The 25,578-nt window shown below is 38.1% G+C and overlaps 1 protein-coding gene across 1 annotated transcript in view; it reads right to left on the bottom strand.

The window, feature by feature from the left end:
• Positions 1 to 25,578, bottom strand: part of MLLT3 (MLLT3 super elongation complex subunit) — a 118,512-nt gene that overhangs the window by 33,383 nt on the left and 59,551 nt on the right. The window contains exons 4-6 of the mRNA XM_071424929.1: positions 22,977 to 23,120; positions 11,385 to 11,504; positions 3,352 to 3,957 (exon numbers count right to left, since the gene is read on the bottom strand). Of these exons, the coding sequence (XP_071281030.1) occupies positions 3,352 to 3,957; positions 11,385 to 11,504; positions 22,977 to 23,120 (870 nt within the window). The remainder of the gene's footprint in view (positions 1 to 3,351; positions 3,958 to 11,384; positions 11,505 to 22,976; positions 23,121 to 25,578) is intronic.

Genomic DNA, 25,578 nt, shown 5'->3' with positions numbered 1-25,578 from the left:
CAAGCCTGAATGCCCATAATTAGGTAGAGTATGATGCCTGTACTGTGAAGGGTTAAGCACACTCTACTTTTTTGTCTGAAATTCAAGCCCATTGATTGATATGATACACTCCACCCCAATTCACTGAACTCGGGTTGTATCCAAAGAAATGAGAGGAGCAGGAGCATTGCTATCATGTAGCACCATTCCAGTGGAACAACAGGAATGGTTGTAAGATTCCTCTACCACAGGGACTTTTCAGAATGTCATCCTTATTTTAAAATCCCGAACCCAGACTTCACAACTGAAAACTGATAATGGAATATATCTAATTATGAGAACCATCCTACGTGTGATGAGCAACAGCAAGAAACTTATTTTTGCAGTAAGTTCTACATTCTACATTGCACCTTGTATTACAAACTTATCATGTTTTGTATGTGAAGTTATGCATATGAGTATATGCATAGGCAATACCAGTAAAGAGAACAGTCACCATTTTGGAACGTGTTTGAGAATGAGACCACCTCTTACTCCCTCTACAGTGAAGAAACTTCAACATTCTTAGCAAAGCAATTAATAATTTCATTCTATACAATGTATGAACATTGCATAAATGCAGTATTATTATGTTTGCATAAATGTCATAAACAAAACTTGAACTAGTAAAAAGGCACCTGACTCAGAGTTAGTGTTTTTGCAGTATTTTAACAATTTTCTTTTAGGTACTGATTTGTAAAGTAATTTGTTCTACCTAACCTATATTTGCTGGATTGGGTATAGTAATTTTGCTTTCTTGAAGACACTTACAAATATTATTTACGAATAAATAAATATACTCCCTTTGTTCATCAGGGGTACAATACCTACCACTGTAACTGTATCAGAGTAAGAACTAACAATTGACTTAATTTTACAGCATATTATTATGCCAGGATATGACACTAAAGAAGCATCTTCCCAGCTTCAGGCAACTATATTTGTCAGTATCGTGAAGCCTTGACAGATCTGAAATTACCAAAATTGTACAGAAAAAGCACTGTCACATTTTTACTTCCATTACTCTCTATGTAACATTGCAAGTTTTTACTTTTTTCTTTTCCTTAATATGATTACGTTTATTGGATATACCCTTTATGGATCTAGCTGTGAAACTTCCTGAAACACTTAGAAGCTTACCCAATACATACAAAAAAGTCGAAACTATTTCTTCCAACATACAAAATTATCTGTATTACACTGCTTGGTCACCTTTCACTAGGTCCCCTGGTTAAAAGTGGTAAAATGCAGAAGAACATCTCCTTGTAAAATTCTGCAGACATTCACTAACCAGACTGCCCAGCTGTTTCTACCACAGCACTTGCCAATTGTGTGACTAAAGTACCTTAGGGGATTATTCTGTGTTTCACAGATAGTTTTTATTTAGGTGAGTATATTACTGACTTTCTAAATAGTATCCCACCACTGACTGGAGCCATACTCAGCCTGATTTATTAAAGGATCACAGTCCAAAAGGGGCAGACATCCTTTTTACCCATTCAGACAGGGACCATACTGTCCCCGAACCCATGGAAGACCTATGTGTTCCATGATCCACTATGTCAACGTTAAAATAGACAAGAGTCCAAACCAGCAGGATTTACTTCTCTTGGAGAGGACTTCAGCAATTTGCTCTCTCAGTAACAGCGGCTTACAGATTTAGAAAACATTGAATCTGCCTTTTAGCTTCAGTACAGAATTAAGGAACTCCTTAGGGTACTCCAGGTCACCTGCAGATGGACGATGGACTTGTGGAAGCCTATTAAAAATACTGATGTGTTTTCATTATACCATTGGTAGTGGGCAAGAGATTCCAAGACAAAGAGAGAAACACCTATCAGCAACTAAAAAGGATTAGTTTTAACTACCATCCATATATCTTTCACATATCAGTTATTTTCAAGTTGCCACACATCACACACCTCTGCAGAACCATTTGTAGTTAAATTACATTTAATTTGCTTGTCTGAATTCTTCTGTCTTTAAAAAAAAAAAAAAAGGAGAACTGCTGCAGCCAGTAAAAGCGTGTGTGCTCCTCTATGGCATTCAAAAACCTATTTCAATTAGCCTGCTCTACTGAGGGTATGTAGTATGTCCTAAGGCTAGTGAGAAATTAAAATAGAATATTCAGCTTTTTAAAAACAAGAAAAAATATTTCACACCAAGGGTGACAAGTATGTACGTTTTCAAGTTTGAAGACAAACTGGTTAATTATTTATTATTTCAAGCCATAATGAGAATGCCACTCTAACCACAGAGTATCCCCTCTGTCATGCTGTAAAGCAGGGCCTGTTCTATTGTATACCTTCTAAATTTAACAGCCTTTGCATGCCCTAAGGGACCAGTCATTAAAAGGTCACTTCAGAAGTAAATTACCTTCTCCCTCACAGGAAGTATCTACAAAGTAAAAACCTAATGCTGACACCTCCTCACAGCAAGGCATTTATTGTCTGTTCCAGAGAGGGCAAGCAGGGTTATGAATCTGAAGGCAATAACAGAGACACAAATCAGAAAATGGAATAACAAGAGAATTGAATAGGAAAAGCTGGGAAGAATTCCTCTACCATGCACACTACACCTCTAGCCATAAGAACAAATAATGGCACCAAACAACATTTCTCCTACCATATGTTTCCTTCTCTACATGTCTCTATAAAAAATGCTTCTGAAAACCAAAGTTTGCTAGGAGAATGATTAAAATTCTAATTTTAATAATAAAATTAAAGAGCAAATCATACTTGAAACAGATGAGAAGGCACTGTAGATAAATATTTTCAGGAGAGCAAATTTCCATTAAAACATCTTTCTTCTTGGTAAGCCTACTACTTGGCAATAGATTCCCCTCATCAGAGTGAGATTCTAGGACCTTCTCCTCCACAAAATTAGTGTCATTGACAGAACTGCTTTTTTAACAAAAAAAAAGTAACTCTCTGATATAACTGCAAGCCTTTCCAGGATTTACTGAACTCTCTAATATCTGAAAAAAAGATTTAGAGTGTGAAATACAAGCATTTAAATCCATTTCCTGTTCTCTCAAAAGAAACTTGAATTTCTAAAGAACATCAAAATAGCAATACTGTTTATCAATATCTCCCATACGATCACTGTCATAATGTTGACAATTAGTAAATGAATAGACTTGAATACGGAATACAATTCAACTAGAACAAGCATAAGCTTGAACATGGCCATCATCATACTCCAGTTTCGACAATCTGCCACTAGACAGCAAAAAGAAAGGGGAGAACACAAATTCGGTGCACAGTCCCACAGACTACAAATACTCAAGACAGCACTGAGTAAAGTACTAGGCAAAACCAAGCAAGCACTTACGTCAGATTTGGAGGACACGTTTTCCTCCATGTCAGAATCACTGGGATCTACAATATCATCAAAGGGTGGCAGAGTAGGCGTCTTCCTTTCCAGTGCATCAGTTTCAACTTTGACTCTCCCCACCTTGAGCTGAGATTTATCTTTTGTCTGTTTTTTGTCAGCTGAACAAGTAAGAATCAGTGGTGGGGCACTAGGAAAACTTTTAAATAATGAATCTGAGCTGGGCTTTTTTCTTTTCCTTGCAGAAGATTCATCAGTGTCCAGCATAGAGGGCCTTTTTGTGAGAGTCTTCTTTTCTTGCTGCTGCCCACACATTATGGTAAGGATAGGAGTGTTTTCAGATTTTGGTTCCTTGGACATGGGCTTGGGTTCCTTGAAGGCCATCTTAGGAACAATTTTTTCATCTCTAAGTGGTTTGTTTTCTTTGGGTTTCTTAGAGGATTCTTTGGAAGATTTGTTATGTTCCCTGGAAGGTTCTTTGAAGGCACTTTTTTGTTCTTTTGAGTCTTTAGAATTTTTTTCTTTGTGCTCCTTTGTTAACTTCTGGGTCTTTGAAAAACTGTTACTACTGCTGCTGCTATTTATGTTCAGAATCCTTGCTGGGTCCTGCAAAGAGGAGATGCAAAATTTTACTTTAAAAAAAAAAAGAAAGAACCCTTAAATCCTCAAAAGGCAAACACAATATGGACAAAGGATTGATATTAAGAACTTGGAACCACAGGCAAGTAACCAGGAGTAGAAATAACCATACAAGAACAGATAGTCCAACATTTGGTCAAAACATCTGTTACAAACTGGTGGAACATAAACAGTTATCACTGCTCGTCAAAAAGTTACAACAAAAGCTAGTTTTTACCCTAGGCATTATACATTGTAAGGTTAACATAGAAGCAGTTTAGGAAATCTTTATTATAACCATTACCTATGAGAGAATTAAAATCACAAAGAAAAATTAAGACATGGACCATATGATGTCAACAGAATTACAGGATCAGAGGAAAACATGATGACATTTCAGGCAAGTTTGACTTCTCTGCTGTGATCTTCCGAGTTTTGCCCGATCTTTTTCCTCATAAACAATAGCCCAATCTTTTTCCTCACAAACAATAGCAATCCTAGGTCCAGCCGGGCTATGGAAGAATTGATTGGACAGACAACTGTCATTGCCTTTTTATGGAAAACCTCCTAAAGCTGAGAAAGTTTCATTCTTTGAATATACTGGCATCTCTGCTGAGTCTTTAATTACTTTTTTTTTTTTTGATTGAACTGTTTTAAGTTTTAAGTTTGAACTGTTTTAAGTGTTTCTCAGAAGGTAGTGACTTAGACATCCTACAGGAGAGGCCAAACCAGAAACAGCAGATCAGTATCTTCTGAGTATTCCTCACTCAGTTGAATCTGAAAAGTTGAAGTGGAAAGGCAAGAGGTCACCTGCAGCTAGAACCGGAAATAAAGGAACAATCCAGAATGGGCTATACAGGATCCTTTCTTCTGACAACTAACACCTGGGAATATTTAAAAGACAAGAACAGTTCTAGCACCGCCCACTTTCATGGAAACTGCCAGTGAGGAGCTCTCAGTATCTCAAAACCACTCAGTAGACTAATTGCACTGTTTTAAACACTGAACACATGTCATATATATACAAGACAGGGTCCATTTTTATATTTCAGATCTGCAAAGTGACATTTCAATTTACAGGAACCCATGGTCAAGTGATTTACACTGCTCACTTTTTCTTCCAGGCTGGTTATAAGCATTTCTATCTGTATGTTGCAACACTTTAATATGTATTACATACAGCCATTGATTTCCTTTACCTATAAGAGATGTGTATGTAAATGTGGTGCATCTGGCTGTCTAAAACTGCCACAGATTTACAGATCTGTAGAGAGGAAAACATTTTAGCTTATCTTCCACCTTTACTTAACCACCTTTTTACCCACAACATAGACAGAAGTGCACAACACTTCCACAGACAATACTGCATAAGTGCAGTGAAAGTAAAAGACCAAAGCAGGACACAGCCAGCCTCATCCCCCACAGGGACTCAGTCATTTTAAAAAATGCACACAGTACAACTGCTCTGGGAAAAAAAAATATCCAAGAAAACAAAGCAGAATTTACATGTTAATGGAAGTTGTGTCATTTAGAAAAGAAGACTGAGACTACTTCCACTGATGTGCTTCCTGTTCATAGATAACTACTTATAACATGTCCAATTAGGATGTGTTAAGTCAGAGTTTAATACTCTAGGACCTGAAAGGTCTACACAAAACATGTGCAGAAACTGCAGTATCATTCTTCTCCTTCTGTAACAATAGGTAGAAACAATTAGCTAAAAATAATTTCTTAGAAACGTTCTTACCTTCTCATTATCTTATTTAGTGAAACAGTCACAGTGCTGCATAAATTATTCAATTGCATGTTTTTATAAGATGCTTCTTGCATCTGTACTGCAAATATATTTTTGTGTCATATTTGATAAACTAACTATATATTTATATACCACGTATATCAACATTAATGTTGGCTGGAAGCATCAACAATGAACAATACTATAATTACATCTGAATATCTAAACATGAGGCACTTCCTGGATTCCCAGGCCAGCAATTAAAAAACAAAAATAAAAAAGTATACTTAGTACTCTGACATGTTTTACTTGAGTCATAAAACTTATCCTGGCGTTCTTCTTAAAATTCTAAGATTAAAAGATTCTAAAATTCTTCTTAATTTATCTTAAAAATCTAAAAGTCTTCAATTTTAAGACTTTTTCATCTTCCTACAACATGGAAGTTGATATTTTCATAGAAATCATAGTACAAATAGGGGACATACTTATGAGACTTATTTATAGCTGACATACTTATGAGACTAGACCCCTCTCACATGCTCTCTTAGAATTACCTTTTCTTAAAGGCAGCCAATCCATTGCTTTTATACCTACATTCATTTTCAAAGTAAACATACTATCTTTTCTTATTTCCTTAATTTCTGCAATGACCCAAAAAGAAGCAAACAATGACATAGAGGAGACAGCAATAGGAACATTAAATCTGTAAGACAGAAAAAAGTCAATATATATCCACCAGTAAATTCTGTCAAACCTGATGATGAGCATGGGATGCTGATGGGGAAGAAAAGTTGCTGAATATTCATATAATGTACCAACATGTACTATGTATCAGCATAGATCTTAATAAAAATTAGAATGTACTTTCAAACCATTTTCTTATTTATTAGAATCTGACAGTGTGTTTAAATGTTTCTTTCCACCTTAGTAAGTGTTGCAAGAAGTAAGAATAAATTCAGTAAAATAATACACTCTTTTCTCAACACTCTTTTCATGAGAAAAACTGTGATTGTGGGGCTTTGGCAGATAATATATCTGCACACCATAGCTTACATTTGTGTATTCATCAAATATTGAAGCAACTTAAGTCAATGTTAGCCTTTGATATGTTGCATAACAGCGTGTAAAAAGAATAATACAGGCACATTGGCATGTCAAAATACAAGATGTCATCCTCAAGCAAGTAATACTATGTACTTCCAGTAAATCAAGACATATACTACTGCTCTATGAAAGGGGCTTACATATCCTTCAAAATATGTATTTTAGAAAGTACAATAAAAATCTAAAATTTTATCATCAAATAAAACCTGCACTACCCTGACTGTGGTACTCAACTCCTGTGCATATTTTGGCCAACACAGCTCATGTTAATGCCCAAGATGCATTCTGGGAGCATAGAGAACATATTGTAGGCAGGACAGGTGACCAGAAAAGCTAACGAGCCATTATGCTGCCATGATCACGAGCCTGGAAATTGCTATCTCCTGCAGCCACCATGTTTGCCAGTTTCATCACCATCTTCTAACTTACAGGAACTACATAAACCATACCCCCAATCTGGAAGGCAGAAGACATCACCTCATCAAGAGAAGGTGAACTTTTGAAGTTGACTCCCTACCAGCTGGACTGCTCAGGCTTTCATGCTTCCCACTGTGAAAAAGGGTATGCCATACTGTGACAAAGGAGGAAGGATCACCACCCTCACACTCAGCTAGGTAACTTTATTTTTTTATGGATCCCAAGTGCATGGAATAAGAGTTACAGGTAATAAACTAAGAAACTTTGTGATTTGGGAGGTAAATTCACTTTATAGACTAATCTGGGCAATGGCAACCAACTGTTTCTTGTGGTTTTGTGTTTCTTAACAAGCTCATGAAATTAAGTTTAAATCACAGAGTACATTGTCCTGTAAATTTGAGAGACACAAACGGACTGTGATAGCTGCTCAACAGGTAACATATTTGCAGATTAAAACACTTCTGTAGCTACAGGGTAAAAAATAATGCTGAACTGTGTATGTTACAGACCTGGGTGCTGACTTCACACCACAAAATGGAATTCCCAATTTGTTTTAATGTGAGATTGAATAAGCAGTTACTTCTGGAAACCATTGCAAATCTCAACTGCTGACAGATGTTAATAACCTAACTAAGAAATAGAACACTGGGGAGGGGTGGGGGAAGCAGCGGAGCAGGGGCAGTTCATTATATTTTATGAAGTCAATAAACTGAGCACATTGGCATGGCCTTGTCTACTGTACTCTGAGTTTAGACTACAAATTTAGTTCTAGTGATCATAAAAATGTGCATTATTTTCATTTCTAATTCAAAATATTATGCCTATTGAAATGATGTGTTCAAAATAAGCCAGTGGACTAGAATTAGACTTAAATATGCCTGTTGCTCTAAAGAGGAAAAGAGGAGAAAGATATCTAAAAGTAATTCCTTCATCAAGCAAATTCAGATTTCTGTTGAACACAAACTTGTTTATTACTGAATAGAAATGCTAGCTGATTTGGGGGCAGGGGACAAAAAAAACAAGAAAGAAAAGCCCAACATTTTGAGAGCCTCCAAAATTACTCCAGGACAGAAGATGAATTTACCTGCTTCCCACAAAAACCCAGCCCACCAAAATGTTATGATCAATGACATCAGAAGTATCAGAAGCAGATGGAAAATTACAAAGCTCACTGGTTTAACAGTGAAGGCTAACTCATAGCATAAAACAATTTATGTTTTTTCTGATGACACACAGGAATAAAAGCTTTTGTTTTCTTGCTTATAAAATCTCATTTCTCTACAGCTGATACTACAGGTCTTTGCAAAAGACATAATCATCCCCCTGAAAAACCTAACCAAGCTGCTTCTCTATTCTGTGCATGTAATATTTCTATAATATAAACGGGCATAGCAATAGCACTGATCTAATATCTGTATACAAATATCTGTAGCCAACCTGCAGCTATTCTTACATTATGAAGAAATGTATGAAGTTTTCATACATTTCTGCCTGACATCTGTACTTCCAAGATTAAGGCTTTGTTTTGGAACTAAAAAACTGGTGCTCACTAATACTATCTCCATTAAATTAAATGAAAAAAAAGTGACTCCAGAGATACAAACATCTCTATTTAATACATATTTCAGAAGAGAATGTGACAGAAAGCAAACTGACAGTTGTTTCTTACTTACAAAAAATACTGTATTGTATTTTTCATAAGTGAATGCTAGACCAAGAGTAACATTTTGTTCCACTGGTTTTATTATTGTTACTTGAATTCTTATCTAACCACACAGTTTATATGGTACTTTGCAGTGGCAAACAGATAAGCATAAGGTTCTGTTTTTTCCACACTCAAAGTTTAAAACTGACCTCAAAGTTAACTGTGGTATTCACAGACAAAACAAACCAAAACTAGACAGAGCACATCAAAGGCCTATTGCTCTAGCAAAAAAATCCCAAAGTCACCCAGTACAGACATCTGGAGTACACTTTGGCATCTGGGACAAGCAACTTGTGCCCAAGAACTATCAAGACTTTCCTGCAGCTCTTATTGTAGAGGCATATTTAAATGAAATCTGGACACTGAAGTTGTTCCATCACTGGCATTACTCCAAATGACAAAACGAAAAATCTATTCATACATTGGCTGGAGCTTTCCTACATTCCAACCAGAACAAAAACACTAAAGACCAAAATTCAAGGCTTTTCAGCTCCAAGAACTTGTAACAAAAACCCTAGACTTTAATGTTCTACTAAAACCAAGGTTATCTTGGGTTTCCATTTCTCAATAATAGCTTATAATTCTCAGCAAGGCAGATATTTATGAGATAAAAGGACAACTGCTCATAAGTGTGTGTTCCAAGTTGGACAGGGTAAAGCAATGACTGCTGGGGGGAGAGGAAAAATCAAATATGGACTGACAAAAACCAGTGTATTGATAAAACGCCTCTTCCCACTATTAAAAATTCTAAGGATGGAATCCTGAAATGTGATGCATGTCTAACCTCCTCAGGTTAGACTCACATAGCTGCATGGTATGGGCCAAACTCTCTGCAGATGTTTGAGTTGCTTCAGCAAAAAATGAAAGATTTCAAGCAACATGGATGAGTGCAGCAAATACACACTTCACCCTCCTTCACTCCATCACATTCCACACTTGCCGATTATCCACATCAGATGGAAGTTCACTAAATACAGTTTGGAAAATTACTTCCCAGGTTTACACTTGCTCACAAAAAACTGAGATTCAAGACTTACCATAGTGTACAGTTACTAGGCAGAGAATTAGTACAGGACTCAGTATCATGTCAGTACCGCCCTGAAGTCTTTCTAGAGGTGTTTGGGTTGCTTATTAACCCAAGCCTCAGCACACCTACTTTGGCATGGAAAGCAACGCATGAATGAATCAACATTATAGCTGACTCTTTAGAAGTGATTGGAAAATGAACTCTAGAGACCTACCAACCAACATCTCATGAACCCCTATTAGAGATGGTCAAGTGTCAGAGTAACTCATGTTTGGGATCCAGTCAGATGGAGATAGATCCTAGTGTAACCAGCAGCACCTTGCTTCAGCACCAGGTGTACCCAGCTTCTTTCCTTTGAGGCATTAAGCACTCATTTCAGCATCCCAAAATAATCACCTTCAGTTTAATCCTCAGATTAAACCTCAGCATCTCATTAGGAAAATAACCACACTTCCATATATTTTTTAAATGTTGCAAGACCACCTGCATTAGAGATGGTGAGGCACTGATGTACAATGCACACCAGAAAGAGACATGTCAAGGAACATTTTTTGCCTGCTCTTGCTTATTATGTATCCCTACCAGCCTTTCTTAGGCATACCCTTAATTCATTACCTGACAATTCTGACAAGGTACAAGATTCGCCACAGGGAGTGAACATGAAAGTTATTAATAAAAATGCATAGTGCCCCTTTAAGTACATGCGCTGCAAGATTAAGTGACATACTTCAAATCTACAAGATTCCACAAAAGAGAATGAAAAGCCAAACAATTTAACAGAATGGAGAAAAGGGTTGGATTGTATTTCTAAGGTGAATAAACAGCAACATGCTCCTTTATCTTCCCATACCATTAGTTCAGTTTGTCAAGAAATTATCTGCTATTTCAGAAAGGTTCTTTTGTATTACTCAAGAGGTTCCTTGGACTATACCTTTTTACATTTGAAGTTGGGGATTCAAAATTTGATGTCCTAGAGACCAATGACACATTGCTTTCTTTGAAACATTTAGGAAAGAATTATCCTCTTAAATTTAAACAAAACTAAAAATCCCAAAGAACACAGTTTCAAGTCTACACAAGTATCTTGAAAAATGCTTAATAAGGGAAATTATTATTATTATAGTATTATCTCACATTCTTTACATTTCCATAGATCACACTTCCATCACTGTAATCTTCTAACACTACAAGATACCATTGCAACTCCTTCTGGAACAGGAGGAAAACAACTGTACAAGTAATAAAACAAGAGAACCATCACCAGCACCTGTTCTCACAGCCATCCTGAGTAAAGAAATGTCAAGACCTGCTATCATTAGCCTAGCAATTAAAACATTGCAAAAAACACGTAGAATTTTTTTTTAATTAATTTAATTACTGGGAAAAACACTTTTGGCTCAACCATCTTCTAGCGAAGTAAGTCTCACCTTTGGCCCATGAGATGATTTCTTCTTCACATCAGAAAAAGACAGAGAGTTACTGGGAAGGCTGGGGAGATGAAGGCTCTGCCCTGAAGAAAACGATGTGCCATCTGACATTACCATCATCTGTTGTAAGAGGGAAAGCATGTCAGTAAAACATTACCAACAAGAGCAGAGTTTCACCTGCCTAGCAAATCACACTGGTAGGAGAATAAAAGTCCAACAAACAATATCCATGTTTCTTCTCAAGAGGGGGTAGTTTAATGAAATCACACTGATAATCAATAATTCATTTTCCCCAAAAAGAGTCTGTTTTTTTCCCATGATATTAACTGATAAGCAATCTCCCTGCCTGCATCCTGACTCATGAGCCTTCCAGCCTATCCTCTCTCCCTTCCCTGAGTGGCAGAGGCAGAGTGAGTGACCAAGTATCTTTGCCAAGGTTAACACACCACAAAGATACACTGTAAAAACAGATTGAGGTTTTAAAGTAAAAGCACTATGTCTTTAATTTCAGCTTCTAACTTCAGGTTTCTGTCTTATCTAGAGTATAGAAAAATGTGTGCTGGTAAGCAAGCAGACAGTTTGTTGTTAAGAGAGTCTAGCTCCCTTTCTTGATTTTAAAGACTTAAGTAGAGACAGATCATTTCCAGAAAGCACAAGTAAATCAGCTATTACTGAGCAGTCACCTGACATGTAAAGGTTATTCCATCCATTTCTGGGAAACCCAGTTAAGATCCTGTCTTCTGCTACAGTGGTGCTGTGTCTGGATTTTATGATTCCTACCACAGCCATTCATTTATCTATTGTTTCAAGGCTCCAAATGCTAGAGACAGCTTACCTGTCTGACAAGCCCTGCAAAGCTGGAAAGAAGATGCAGAGCTCTATACCTGCAAGGAAACATGTCTCTCTTCCCGAAGGTTCCCATGCACAAAGTGACACCAGTTTTGTGGATTTCCTACGTGGTTATCCTTGCCTCTTCAGATGACCAAAACATCCTCTTACTCAAGGGACAGGAATGGGCTGACCCATCACATGCCTCATACACATTACATTAGAAAAACTGGGAAATAAAGGACACAGATATGTATATTCCAATGTTACGTCTCCAAGTCAGGATGATCTTTTATTGCCTACAGGTTCCTGAAGACAGGCTTTCAATTAAAAAAAAAAATATTTAAACACCACTCAAAATGAATCTTGTTGCAGACCACTTTGCTTCAAAGAGACATGGTAGCTTGGGGAATATTAAGAGACATGTCAAGGTAATTTTTTTTTTATCAGCCTATTTTCAACACTGTAGGTAGATGCCAAAGGGAGAGGAAGAAGGCAATTAAGCTGTTCTGAACCAGAGTCTGCCAAAAGCCAAAGCTCTGAAAAATCATCTGTCCAAAAGCAACGACATTCTTCTTGAAAACACAGCACTTTTGATTGTAATTAACTATTATGAATCACAATAAGTGATCCTTTAGCAGGAGAAATACCTTTTTATCTCTATTTGCCAAGGTCTTTGGTTGCATTAAACTCAACTGAATACAAGAGAAGGCACAAGCTAACAAAGAACAATCAGCCAGTAGGAAAATCTATAGCTACGTGCGTACCATAAACCTGGGCAACATGTAGAAAAAATGCATATATTTAGCATTACTTTCTCTCACAGAGGATGTCAAATGGGTGTTAAATAGTATTGTTTTTTAAGTCAAACTCTGCAGTATTTTTTAAAGCCACAAATTTAATAGAATATATCATTTGTGTAAAATCAAATTCATTTGATTTTATACAATCAAAGTTACTTACTAATTACAGAGTTTAAGCAGATATTTAATTGCCCAAAATAGTTTTGTTCATACATTCATATGATAAAAAGATGCATATCCATGTAGAAGAAAAATTTAGTCAGGAGAATAAGGGTTTGCCCTGAAATTAAAACCAAAGAAACAAAATCTCCGCCAGAAATTCTTTCTCCTCATGTTTGAAGCTGCCATTTTCTCCCTGAAGCATAGAAGTCTGATCCACTGAAACAAACTCACTGAGGTTTTACCACTGCATAAATTTTATTTTTAAAATTCAGAAACATTTCAGTTTAGAAATATTCATATATTCATGATTGTACACAGGCATTCTTAGAAAGCTGACTTTTTTTTCAAAGTGTATGGACTTCTAAGATATCTCAGTTTCTGGCAAGTATTTGGACCATTAACAGTCTCCATATTACAGACTATTTCAAAACAGGATGGCAGTCTACAGAAAGATTTAGAGGGGTGGGATGAACAGTATAAATACCATGTGAGGTTTGATTCGGCAAATCTAGTTACACACAGGAGAAAATAAATCCTGTAGTGGTTTTAGAAAATAAAATCTGGACATAGCAAACCATGAACCCTAAAAATTTCAGTGTATTCAATCCTGCAGTGTACTGAAGCCCTATAAAAAATAGCAACTGTAAATTCAAAATTTTAATGTGATACCAACGCACTCAGTTAAGACAGACTACAGACTATACCATCTTTGAAGCTGACAAAAAGATGACAAGAGACCAAAAGTCTCATGTAAAATTAACTCTTCGGCCCCTATGATAAAAAAGGCACACTTATCTTCCAAACAGATTTCTGACAGAAGTATATGCTCCTCCTTAATTCCATTATAACACTAAAAAAATTAAAAAGAAATTACTTCGACCTCTCAAAGAAAGACATTAATATTAGTGCTAAATAATGTCCAATATGTTTGTTTTCTTTGTCAAGATTATCTGTGTAGAAAGCCCCTATATTACCAACACCTTTTTGAATTAATATGCATTTATTTCCATTTTGGCTAAATTTAGGGAAGTGATAACTATACATCCAGTTTAAGTTTACTGGAAGACCTCAGCTGAAAGAATTACAGCAATTTCTGCAGTGGGTAGCTGCCCTTTGTCCAGGCATTAGTCAAACACAGAATCACAGGCCGGCACATGTACTTCTTCCAGCTTTCAGAGTAAGTCCCCATTTTCACACTGCTTCTACCACAGTGGCAACACACACTGCTTGACGTGGGGATATATATGTGCCTCTATTAAACCAAGGCTACACAAGGGAATGGTATGCTCATTCCCACCTTTTCCACCAAAAATGGAAAAGGTGGGAATGAGCATACCACAGCAAGACACTACTGCAGCAAGAATGCAAGCTCACTGATGGCATAACAATAACTCTCCAGCACAGCTTATATGCACTTTCTAAACTTTTTTCCTTCTTCCTGCATTGCAATTACCCTGCTGTCTTACACCTGCCTAGAGATACAGCTCAAGAGAAGGGAGACTGTAGCTCATGCTTCAACCAGGCAGCAAAGGACACCAGCAGCTGGTACTTGGCTGGACTGACAATGAATTGCTTCAGTGACAAAAGCCAGGAACATGACTAATTCTTCTTGGTCTCTTCTAAAGTCAACAGCTAAGTGGGATCAGCCAGACTGGTGGAATAAGACATTGACTGGTGTCAATGAAGCAAGGTGAGACTACAGCAGTCATTAAGTCAGTTTAAACAGCCATATAACCACACTCTGAATTCACCAATATGCAAAAAATGAAGTTCTAGTTGAAGTACTGCTGTTCCCTCAAAGGTTTTGCTTGACTTTATTTAATAGAGCAGAGATCTAGCTAAACTCAAAGCTTGCCTTTCTTGGGGCAAATGGCAACAGTAATACACTGTGTAAAAGGAGGGCATTAGTTGAGCTTGTTCACAAACATTTTAAGTGTTTTTAAAAAGTGTGTTTTATGATACTTGGCACTGGATAAGCACCTGAAAGATGGCCAAGGAGAACAGTTGATTTCACCATTTCATACCAGGGTACAAATAACACAGGAACAGCAGAATAGACTGTATGGAGAAACATGTCAAGGGAGGTGATTGTCCCACTCTACTCTGCACTGGTGTGGCCTCACCTTGAGTCCTGCATGCAGCTGTAGCACCTCAGCACAAGGACAAGAGTGGGTGAAAGGCAGCTGACATCACTTGACTTGTTCAGCTTAGAGAACAGAAGGCTGAGGGATGACTCTACTGCAGCCCACAACTTCCTCAAGGGGGGCTGCTAATCCCTCTCATTGCAATCTAACTGCTCTGCTGGTACTGATATCTTGCCTCTAGTTCACCAAAAACTCACTTCACTATCCTTCAGCTGTTGAGCTTGCATTTAAAACCTTTGTCTACCAGTTCTACTTCTGAAAAAAGGAATGGATCAGGGAATGACTGTGCACTACTGATTACCATAATATAATCAGGAGCCCTCCTCCACAATTCCTCTTCCAGCAATTTGGGGAAAATTATGAAATTGTAGTACCGAGTGAATTATAATAGCTTGTATTAAACCTACTAACAATTGATTCTGAAGTTTCCTTACAAAAAAGAAAAAAATGATATTTTGGAGACAACATTTATCTACCAATACATGCTTGACAACTTGGAGTACCTGTGTACCCAACAAGAAAAACTTATTTTCAAAACAAAACCTTGCTTTTTATGTCCTTATAACATGAGGAATGTGGAACAATCTTAAAATGCTCCATGGAAAGCTGATCTTGTACTGCCCATTACTACAAATGCACAGAATTGCAAGGTGCTGCACCTGGGCCAAGGCAACCTCTAGCACCAGTCGAGGCTGCGGGACAAACAGACGGAGATGCAGAGCAGCCCTGGGGAGAAGGACTTGGGGGTGCTGGTGCATGGGAGGCTGGACATGACCCAGCCATGAGCACTCCCAGACCAGAGAGCCAAACGTGTCCTGGGCTGCATCCAAAGCAGCGTGGGCAGCAGGGCCAGGGAGGGGATTCTGCCCCTCTGCTCTGGTGAGAGCCCACCTGGAACCCTGCATCCAGCTCTGGGGTCCCAGCACAGGAAGGACATGGAACTGATGGAGCATGTCCAGAGGAGGGACACTAACATGGTTAGAGGAATGAAGCACCCTTCCCATGAGGACAGGCTGAAAGAGCTGGCGCTGTTCAGCTTGGAGAAGAGAAGCTCTGGGAAGAGTTCATAGCAGCCTTTCAGTACCTAGCTACATGAGAACTGGAGGACAACTTTTTAGCAGGGCCTGTTGCAACAGGACAAGGAAGAGTAGTTGGAAACTTAAATAGGGTAAATTTAGACTAGCTATAACAATGACATTTTTTATAATGAGGGTGGTGAACCACTGGAACACACTGCACTGAGATGTAGTGGACACCCCATCCCTGGGAATATTGATGGTCAGGTGGATTGGGCTCTGAGCAGCGTGATCGAGTTGGAGATGTCCCTGCCCACTAGATAACCTGTAAAGGTTCCTTCCAACTGAAACTATTCTATGATTGTGCCAACCCTGACACATAGGAGTCACAGATCTACCACCACCCATATATATTTACTCAGTCAGGAACTGTGTGAGCTAGCACAGGTCCAGACCAACACAATTTCCTTATTCATCCACATTAGAGCTCCTGCAGGTGAATGAGCCACTATCAAGAATCTGTTGTGTGTCTCCTAGTTTTTCATTTTCCTGAATGAAAGGAGGCCATCAATAAAACTGCAATAATCAGATCCACACCAAGCTACCTGTTGCAGATTCATTTACTGAGCTGCTCATCAAAGAACACCTTTGTACAGCATATTCAGAACAGGCAGCGAGTTTTACGACAGTATGCTGCAGAAAAATTCCAAAAGCATTTTCAGTAAAAGCTACAAGATACCTGTTAGAATTCTAGGAAAAATGAATCTTTACTACAACATTTCTGCAGCATTCATCATGAATTATACTCATCATGCATCAGTAGCAGACAACTGGACCTCTTTGGCTCTGAGTTGCCACACCCTGTATCATTTTACAGTGATGAACAGGTTCCTACACATCACTTCTTTCAACATTAAAGAGTACATCTGAAATATGGGGGGCAAGTAGTAATGATTTTAAATGACCACTGCAACACTAATAGCTAAACTCATGATGATGAAAAAACAGTATGGACCCCAGCATGAGCTGTGCAACATGGGTATGCGGACCTATATTTTGAAATTCCAGAGGATAACACACTGCTAAGAAAAAACCTAGCAGTAATACAAGTCCCATTAAGGGTGAAGTTCCAAAATATAAATAATAAGCTAAACAATACAGTCATCCTGAACAACTATAATTTATAATTAAACAAATATTTTAAAAATTTTTTAAATTTTACTTCGCTTGAAAGTAAAGTAATATGCAGTTCAAGAAAATTCAATTATTTAAATATAAAAAGCACAAGATTAAAGATAATCGCTTCCTTAGAGCAGCATTATACCTGAGGCTGGTTCTGGGTAGAAGCCAACTATTCCAACTGATACAGTGGAATTTGCCAGGAAATAGGGAGGATGGAGAAAAGAGGGAAATCCCCACAATTTCATCTTCATTACACGGATTATGAACATAGGTTTTAAAACTGGCACTATGCAGACATCTCAACTGACTGAAAAGACATTTCTCAAACATTAAATCATAAAACCACAAAGATACAAAAAACCCTCAAACAACAGAATGCAGTGGGTTTTGGCAAAACCTACATTTTTACCTTGATAATTTTCTCTAAAAATTGCATCCCTCTCAGAGTAAGTCTTTGTCTCTCTCACTCATTAAAAGATTAACTGTCTTTAAGAAAAGAATTGTCTTATTACAGAAGCCATGCACTTACATTTCCTAACAAATTTTATAGAAAGCAACAATTTGATAGAAAGGACTCATCTGTTGCTAAATAGACTAATTTCTACTCTAAAAGTGACCTACTTCTTGCATCCTTTAAGCATGAAATCTCAAACCATTAACAGCCTTTTGCATTTGTAATAAAGCAGCGAATTTTACTATGTTTGCCCACAGTGATAACTGCTCTCTAAGGGGCAGAGAAAAGTCTTTTCCTTTAAGGAAAGAAAAGCCAGCTATTAAACTTTGTCTAGATACTCCTGGATTAAGCAACTAATTTTGAGTCTCCTGCCAAAAAGGCAGAAATTTTTAACTTCCAATGAAACTTGCAAAACAATACAAATATTTTTGTTTATGCATTTGCAACTATGAGAGAGAGGTCAGTATCAAACTGCTATCTTAATGTAGACTGAAAATATTTTCACTACTTTTTCCTGCAAGAATTGAAATTAAGTTATTTGTAACATCCTATTCAAACAAGTGATGCCTGAGCAAATATTTTCTTCCAGTGGGAAAATTTAATTCTACAATGTTAGGCAGCTATCATTCAGCATCTTCAAAATTAATTTATTTTTACTAGCTCACTAAACAGACTAGGTGTAATTTTCAATTTTTTCTTGCAATTGAAAAACATGTGAGCCAAAAAAGCAATAGAACCAATGCTACTGACAATATAAAATACATAAATGGAATCAGACTCTATTTGTGTTTTCCATGGGATTCAGCACTCAAAATCTACTTCAAATTTTAAGGTTTTTCTCAATCACTAAAATTCCCCAGGGTCAGTTTTCTTCTGAAATCCATATGCAGCAATCCCTGTGCCAACTCTTTTTCGTCAGGGTCTCTCCTATTTTAAGGCTGAAATTGATCACAAAAGGTGACTGAAAAATCTAGAAAGGAACAACGACACAATGGTCAACACTTATTGGTGTTTACATGATCGGAACTTTAATCCTACTGTACCTGCTCAGGCATAATTACATGCTGTGCCTAGAGGATGAACTGTGTAGGAGACTGCATGCATACAGTTCTTCCACTTCCAGTAGCTTGATGACTTGCTTGGTAAGACACAGATCAACTAAAAGTAGTCACCTGTATCCAGGGTATCCTTGGGGATTTCAAGCAACAGGTTGCTAATCCAAATAGGTACACATGTATACCTGGTAGCTACGGATGATGAGGCACTACACTGAGTAAATGGTACAGAAAATTCTCACTGGCATCATTTGCACAGCAAACCTTTGTAAAAGGAATGTCATTCAGAACATATATATACACAAAGGTATAGAACCTAAGCAATGTATGGTTCCATTGAAATTGTCCAGTGTAATTTTGAAAATGTTTTATTTCTTTTTTTAATTACAAGAATAAGCCAACTGAAAACAGGTGAATAGTGGAGATGGATTTGAGCATAACTAAATCTTTTCAAGGGGCTGAGTGAAGTTCACTGTAAAAACTGTATCTTTGAAGGTGGAAAACTTTGCCAATTTGATATAGCCTAAGACGGAACCAAAGGTTTTTATTTACGTTCCTGATCAGAGAATCTCTGAAGCCAAATCAAATCTTTCTTCTAAGGCCTGAAAATGTAACTACCTCTTGGAAAAGAAGTCAGCAAGTTGGCGAACTCCCAATAATAAAGACTGACTGCACATTTATGCTTCAATTCTGGTGATATCAAATAAAATGCTAAGATGCAAATATTCCACAGAACTAATCTACACGATTAGTGCTACCCTAAATGTCCTGCTCGCCTAACTCAAGTGCGACAGTGGCCAAGCTGTACTGCAGTTGAGTTCTGACTTTTTAATCACTTGTGGTATCCCAGTGTTACTCTTACTCTCTCAGTGAGCTACAGGATAGCCAGTCAGACCTTACTGGACCGGAAGGATGGAGAAGGGTAACAAAACTTTCTTAGCCTGAAAGACAGAAGAACAGTGGCTGTAGCAAATAAGCTGGACTAGTTCACATTTTGGAGGCCACAAGGTACATGTGTAACAGAAAGGGGGAGTTAGGAGCATCCAAGAGATAATTCAAGGAATCTGCAGCAAAAGACAAACACAGAGGTAATACTACACTGAATATAGCAGCACGCAGGTACCAGGTGAGCCTACACCTCTCCCTCTAAAATATTACTATTTGTAATATGCATATGTTTATGCAAATAAGAAATAATCATGTTTTGTAGTTCACATCAGTCAGCCCATGTAAAAATGGACAAAAAGGAATCAGATCTGGGTTTCAAGGTGCATAGAAATTAAGCAATTTAGACCATTATTTAAAAGCATGTAAGCAAAAGTCCGCCATGTTAAAGGATTTTACTCAATGCTACCACTCAGTGTTTTACATTAATATGGCATCTCATTCATTTTGAAGGACATGAGCTTAATTTTGCCAGATTCCTTGCCTATCAAAATTCAGCAACCTGTTACTGTTATTTTTTTCTTGAATGTAGCCACAAGCTAGAAGTATTAATTGTCTGGACTTATCTGTAAGTGCAAAACCTATCTCATACTTGACTACCCTGTAAATGCTTTTCTCAGCCTAAAGCATGGAAATTACAAATGAGTTAACGCTCTCTGTAGAACAGACAACAGACTGAACTCACACACTTCGAAGGGAAAGTCAGCTTTTCAGGGTTTCTACAGGATTCAAAAAAGTTTCAAAAGTATTCAAAAATATTGTTTACAGTATTTCATAAAGCATAATGGGCTTTTCAACACCAGGAGATGTAAGCCCTTCAGAGAAACTTTTAGGGACAAGACAGACAGAATGCTATTACATTATTTCTGTCAAGCTGACCAGATAAACTTCCAGGTCAGAAAGTCTGCAGAGGGATGCAGAAAACTGATCACTTAATGAGAAGGTATTAATTTCTTAGAATGAAATTGGAGGGATGGAGAAAAAGAAAAAGCCATGCAGTCTGAAGCATCCAGAAGACAAAAAGCAATGAAGATATGTATTTTAAGAATGACCATACTGGTCATTCCCTATATTAAGGGAAAGAATTTGATCAAAACATGCCACATTTTGTTGTTGACACTTAGGCAACGTTCTTGCTTTTGTTAACTCAAGAAACCTAAAATTAAAAGGTTCAGAAAACTACCAATAAAAAGGAAGCTTCCTATTTTAACCTTTTTAACTATTACTCCTCAACTCCAAATTCTCTGCTGGCATTACTTAAATTTCTTACACTTGTGCTTAAAATTTATCAATCTTATCCAGTCTGTTGTTAACAAATATTAAAGCAATGGCTCATGAAGTTTTCCAGAATGCAATCTCGATGTTTTATTTGCAAAAACATTAAAAAGACTCTTGCACCTTATAAATGCAAACAGAAAACACTGCACATGCTTCTATGTAAATGTAACTATAGCTGTAACAGTTCTGTTCTTTAGGAGGCCAACAGGGTCTTTCAGACTATACATGCTACTTGTTTTTGCTTTGTTTTCAAAGATTCTCTTCAGCAGACTGAAGATTCTCACACTAGCTCCCTCTTACCTCCAGCCCAGAACCAGGCTGGTTCAAAATAAAGATAGGCACTGGCATTACACTTAAAATTTCGCAGCATGAAGGCTTTCTCAACATCTCTATCAGTGACTTGGTAAAGGAAGCAAAATACACTCATGCAGTCTGCAAATAACAGTCAACTGGGAAGTGAAGCATCTGAAACTTCACAGCAAGCAGGGCTTGCAGAAGGGACCCAGGCAGTCTGGAAGAATAGGCTAACAGTAGCCTCATGAAATAGAATGAGGACAAATGCCCAATAGCAATAACTGCCCCAACAAGGCAGAGCCCTGCAGCCAGGAGGCTCGAGCTGTAACACAGCCTGGGCAGGCCATGAGCTGAGCCAGGGCCCAGGCAGCAACAAGGTGCCTGGGCAACAACAATGGCCATCAGTGTCCCAATTCCTGTGAGGTGGTCACAGCCCTGGGAGCCAGGGGAGGCTCAGAACTATATCCTCTGCTTGGGTTTTTGTCAGATCCTATCTACACACAGTTTGGATCTCTTAACACAAACACCACCAACAAAATAGTGGGAGGTAAGAGGAGGTAACTGAGACCATGGGGCTGGACACTGCAGTGAGAAGCAGCTACAGGCCTAGGGCTGGCTCAGGTGGAAGGAGGGATGGCTTCAGGGGCATCCAAGGAGGGCTTGAGCTCCTCCATTCCCTCCCATCAGCGTGGCACTGATCAGAGGGAACAGAGGAGACACAGGCTCTTCACAGTGGTGTGTGGAAGGAGGCAAGAGGCAGCAGCCCAGCCTGACACATGAAAGGCTTGGGCCCATAGCAGCAGAGCTGAGCCCAGGGAGAGTTTCACACCCAGCAAGGAGGGGTCAAGTCCTGAGCAGACCTCATGGCTGAGCCTCCCATTGTCCCTGACAGAATGAATGACGCTGTCATTGTGTGAAACACAGAACAGTTTCACAGACAAAGCGTAAACCTAAAGGTTTGGCCTTTTGGGCTCTCTCATCCTTCCAAATGGGCAAATTTCCTTTTGGCTTTTTCACATCACTTAATTCTGGCAACACATAAAGAAGTCAGTACATTTTTCTGATTCAGACTGTGCAACATGTTACATAGATTTAAGAATGTTTGTTTATAGTTAAGAGTTTTGACTTGTTCTACCTTATAACTACTAAATTCATTTTGCTTAATATAGAACTATAGAACCTCTTTCAATGAAAGATGTTTTATTTTCTTATTACTTCCATCACACTATGATGTTTTTAAGGAATGCACATGCTCATTTGTTTACCCGTTCCACTTTAAGACATGTACCAAGCTTGTGTATGAAATTAATCACAAAAACACTTCACTTAATTTCACTGTTAGGTCAATCTTTCTCATTGTACTAATCATGCACCAGCAACAAGCAGCAACATCTTTATTGTGATGGCTTTTGACATGGGTGCAGGACTCACCCCTCCTGCCTTTAGCAGCTTTCTTCTGAATTCCTCTGTCGGGTTGTTGAATGTGAGCTTTTCACAGCGGAGGTGATTTACAGGTGGGTGGCCTTCAAGGTGCAGGAATAAGTCATAGTCAAATCGAACTTTCTTAGGTTCTTCCTGAGGGTTGAAAATAACCAGATAGAAACATCTAGCACCAAAACTAACTAAGTTGAAAACAAAGGCTACATAAAGACTGTCAATTAAAATTAAATAATTTTAAATCATTCTCTGTGTTCTCAGACACACAAGGTCTTACCAAATTACATAATTTACCAAATGTCAGCTGAGCTACAGTAAATCAGAGAAGCTCCTATTAGCCCATGATAACACAAGGTAAAATGAATGAATTTCATGAAACCCTGACAAGGCTTGCTTGACACTGTTAAGTCATGTTTGGCCCAGGCTACAGATAGGTACATAGGCAAGTATCATGGTTCAGCTGACACAAGGTAACTCAGTCAAAAACACAATCACATTTCTGAGCCCTAGAGAGTACTGAACATAGTGGAGTAAGTTTTGAACACAAATTTCTCCACAGCAGCCAAACAACTGATTTCTTCGCAAGTTATAGAAAGGGGGAATTATGAATCTGCTGCAACCAACTACATTTGATCTCCTACTTACAGGGTCTGCTCATTTCTTAAAGAAACTTCATTGTCTTGAACAAGTGGGGACAGATAGATTTCAAGTTTCACCAGAACTTTCAAGCAATTAAAATTCTCTGCCATGGCAGTGAAAAAATGAAATTGAATGTTCCCTGTACCAATACAGAAAGAGAAAAAACACAAAAGGCAGATTTATCTCAGGAGAAATTACCAGTGCTCTAGTGCCCTGGGAAAGCCTCAGCTGAGAAAGGAAAGTGGCTGCATCAAACAGACTTCAGTATCTTCTATCTTGTAATACAAACTAAGTCCATTTTGTGTTACACACTTACACAGTCCCTACTAGAAGCTGTATATGCACTAAGTGCTTTTTTAAGATACTATCAAGCAGCCCTTCCTCCAAAGGTCCTGATGTGCAATGGAAATCACCAAATCAAGCCTTAGGAAAGAATAAAAAAAAAATTCAACTTGAAAAAACTTTCAGTAAAAAAAAATTCAACTTGAAAAAACCATGAGGGAAGGGAACGAAGAGATACAGCAAAACCTTAGCACATATCCAACACTGCATGAAATTAAAATACATGTTCTGTTCAGTGACAGATGCTTTAGAAATTCACATTAACCATGCTGAATTTTGAGATAGGATTCCAAGTATGGGAAGAACAGAAAACATAGAAATCTCAGTTATTTTGAAAGTTAACTCAGAGGTTTCAAACACTCAGCCAAGAGACACCCTAATCTGTCCCATCTCTAGACTTAGAGCAGAAACAATAAAAGGAGACCTGAAGCTATCTGTTTCTGAAGACAAAAGAAAGCAGTTCCCCAGATGAACTTTTTTCACAGTTCTGAGAGTTCGTAGAAATAAATGACATCATAGAAATAAATGACATCATTTTCAAAGGCAAACATGGATGATACTTCTTGTTGTTAGAAATATTAACATGATTTTGTGCAGAAAAAAATTGAAGCAATTTATTCCCTGATCTGCTTAGAAAACAGCAATGTTGCTATAGGCAACATGTTGGTACCAGCAGCTTTGCCATAAAAGCCAAGTTGTAATAATTCATGAACAGTAGTCTTCAAACAATTTTCTGGAAAGTCAGGTGAACATAACCAGTGAATAAAAAGCAGACTTACTACACAAATGACCATCAGTACCACTGCACTGCCATTATTTCAAAATGGGGGAGATAGAATGTGCTGCAGTTTATGAGCCTTATCCTATATGAACTGCATTTTCCAGAGTAGGAGTCTTTGACCTAAAACCATTCTTAAGGACTTTGTTTCAATGACTAACAACCATAGCCTGCTGTTGCTGAATTTGGGAGGAGGGCTTGGTTGTAATTTCCATAACTCTTTAAAGCTTGGAATATTTTTCTATAATGGCGAAATATATATATTAAATTTTCCACCAATTTCTGTTTAGTCCTAGAACAGGATCCTCTGTGGCCCAGGTACTTTCCTGTACCCTTCCTTTCTCTATCCATGAGGGTATTTTCTGAATCAGAAATTCAGCAGCTGTCTACCTTTAATAAATGATGACGGTATGTCTCTCCTTCCTCCTTCTGTCCATGTCTTCCTTTTCTGTATTGGAGTACCTGTGAACTGCTTAGGGGGGAAAGAGCAGCTGAGCCTGGACAAAGTAGTAATTTGCCTGCTCAGTTTTTGTGCCACTCTTCCTTTGTATTGCACCCAGCCCAGGGAAGCACATGCTGCTGCAGCTGTGTGACAGACTGACTGACTCACAGTCCAACTGTTCCTCGTTGTATTACATGAGACCAACAAGGGGTGAGGGATGTTTGCAAACTTCCTAATTCCACATGTTGCTTGAGGGTAAGGCAAGTTGTAATCACTGCTGCCCTCTTGATCTCAGCCTAAGCCACAACTTCTGCTGGGGAACACCAGAGACTTCTTGTCTCCACAGTCAGAAAAAGCAGCCACAAGTCTAGTGGAAAACAAAAAGAGAAGTACTG

The sequence above is a fragment of the Agelaius tricolor genome, unplaced genomic scaffold (assembly GCF_023055355.1).
Source record: "Agelaius tricolor isolate 1412-34295 unplaced genomic scaffold, bAgeTri1.0.p SCAF_4, whole genome shotgun sequence".
NCBI classification, from domain to species: domain Eukaryota; kingdom Metazoa; phylum Chordata; class Aves; order Passeriformes; family Icteridae; genus Agelaius; species Agelaius tricolor.
The sequence above is the reverse complement of the archived record's forward strand: the minus strand, read 5'-3'. Positions and strand labels throughout refer to the sequence as shown.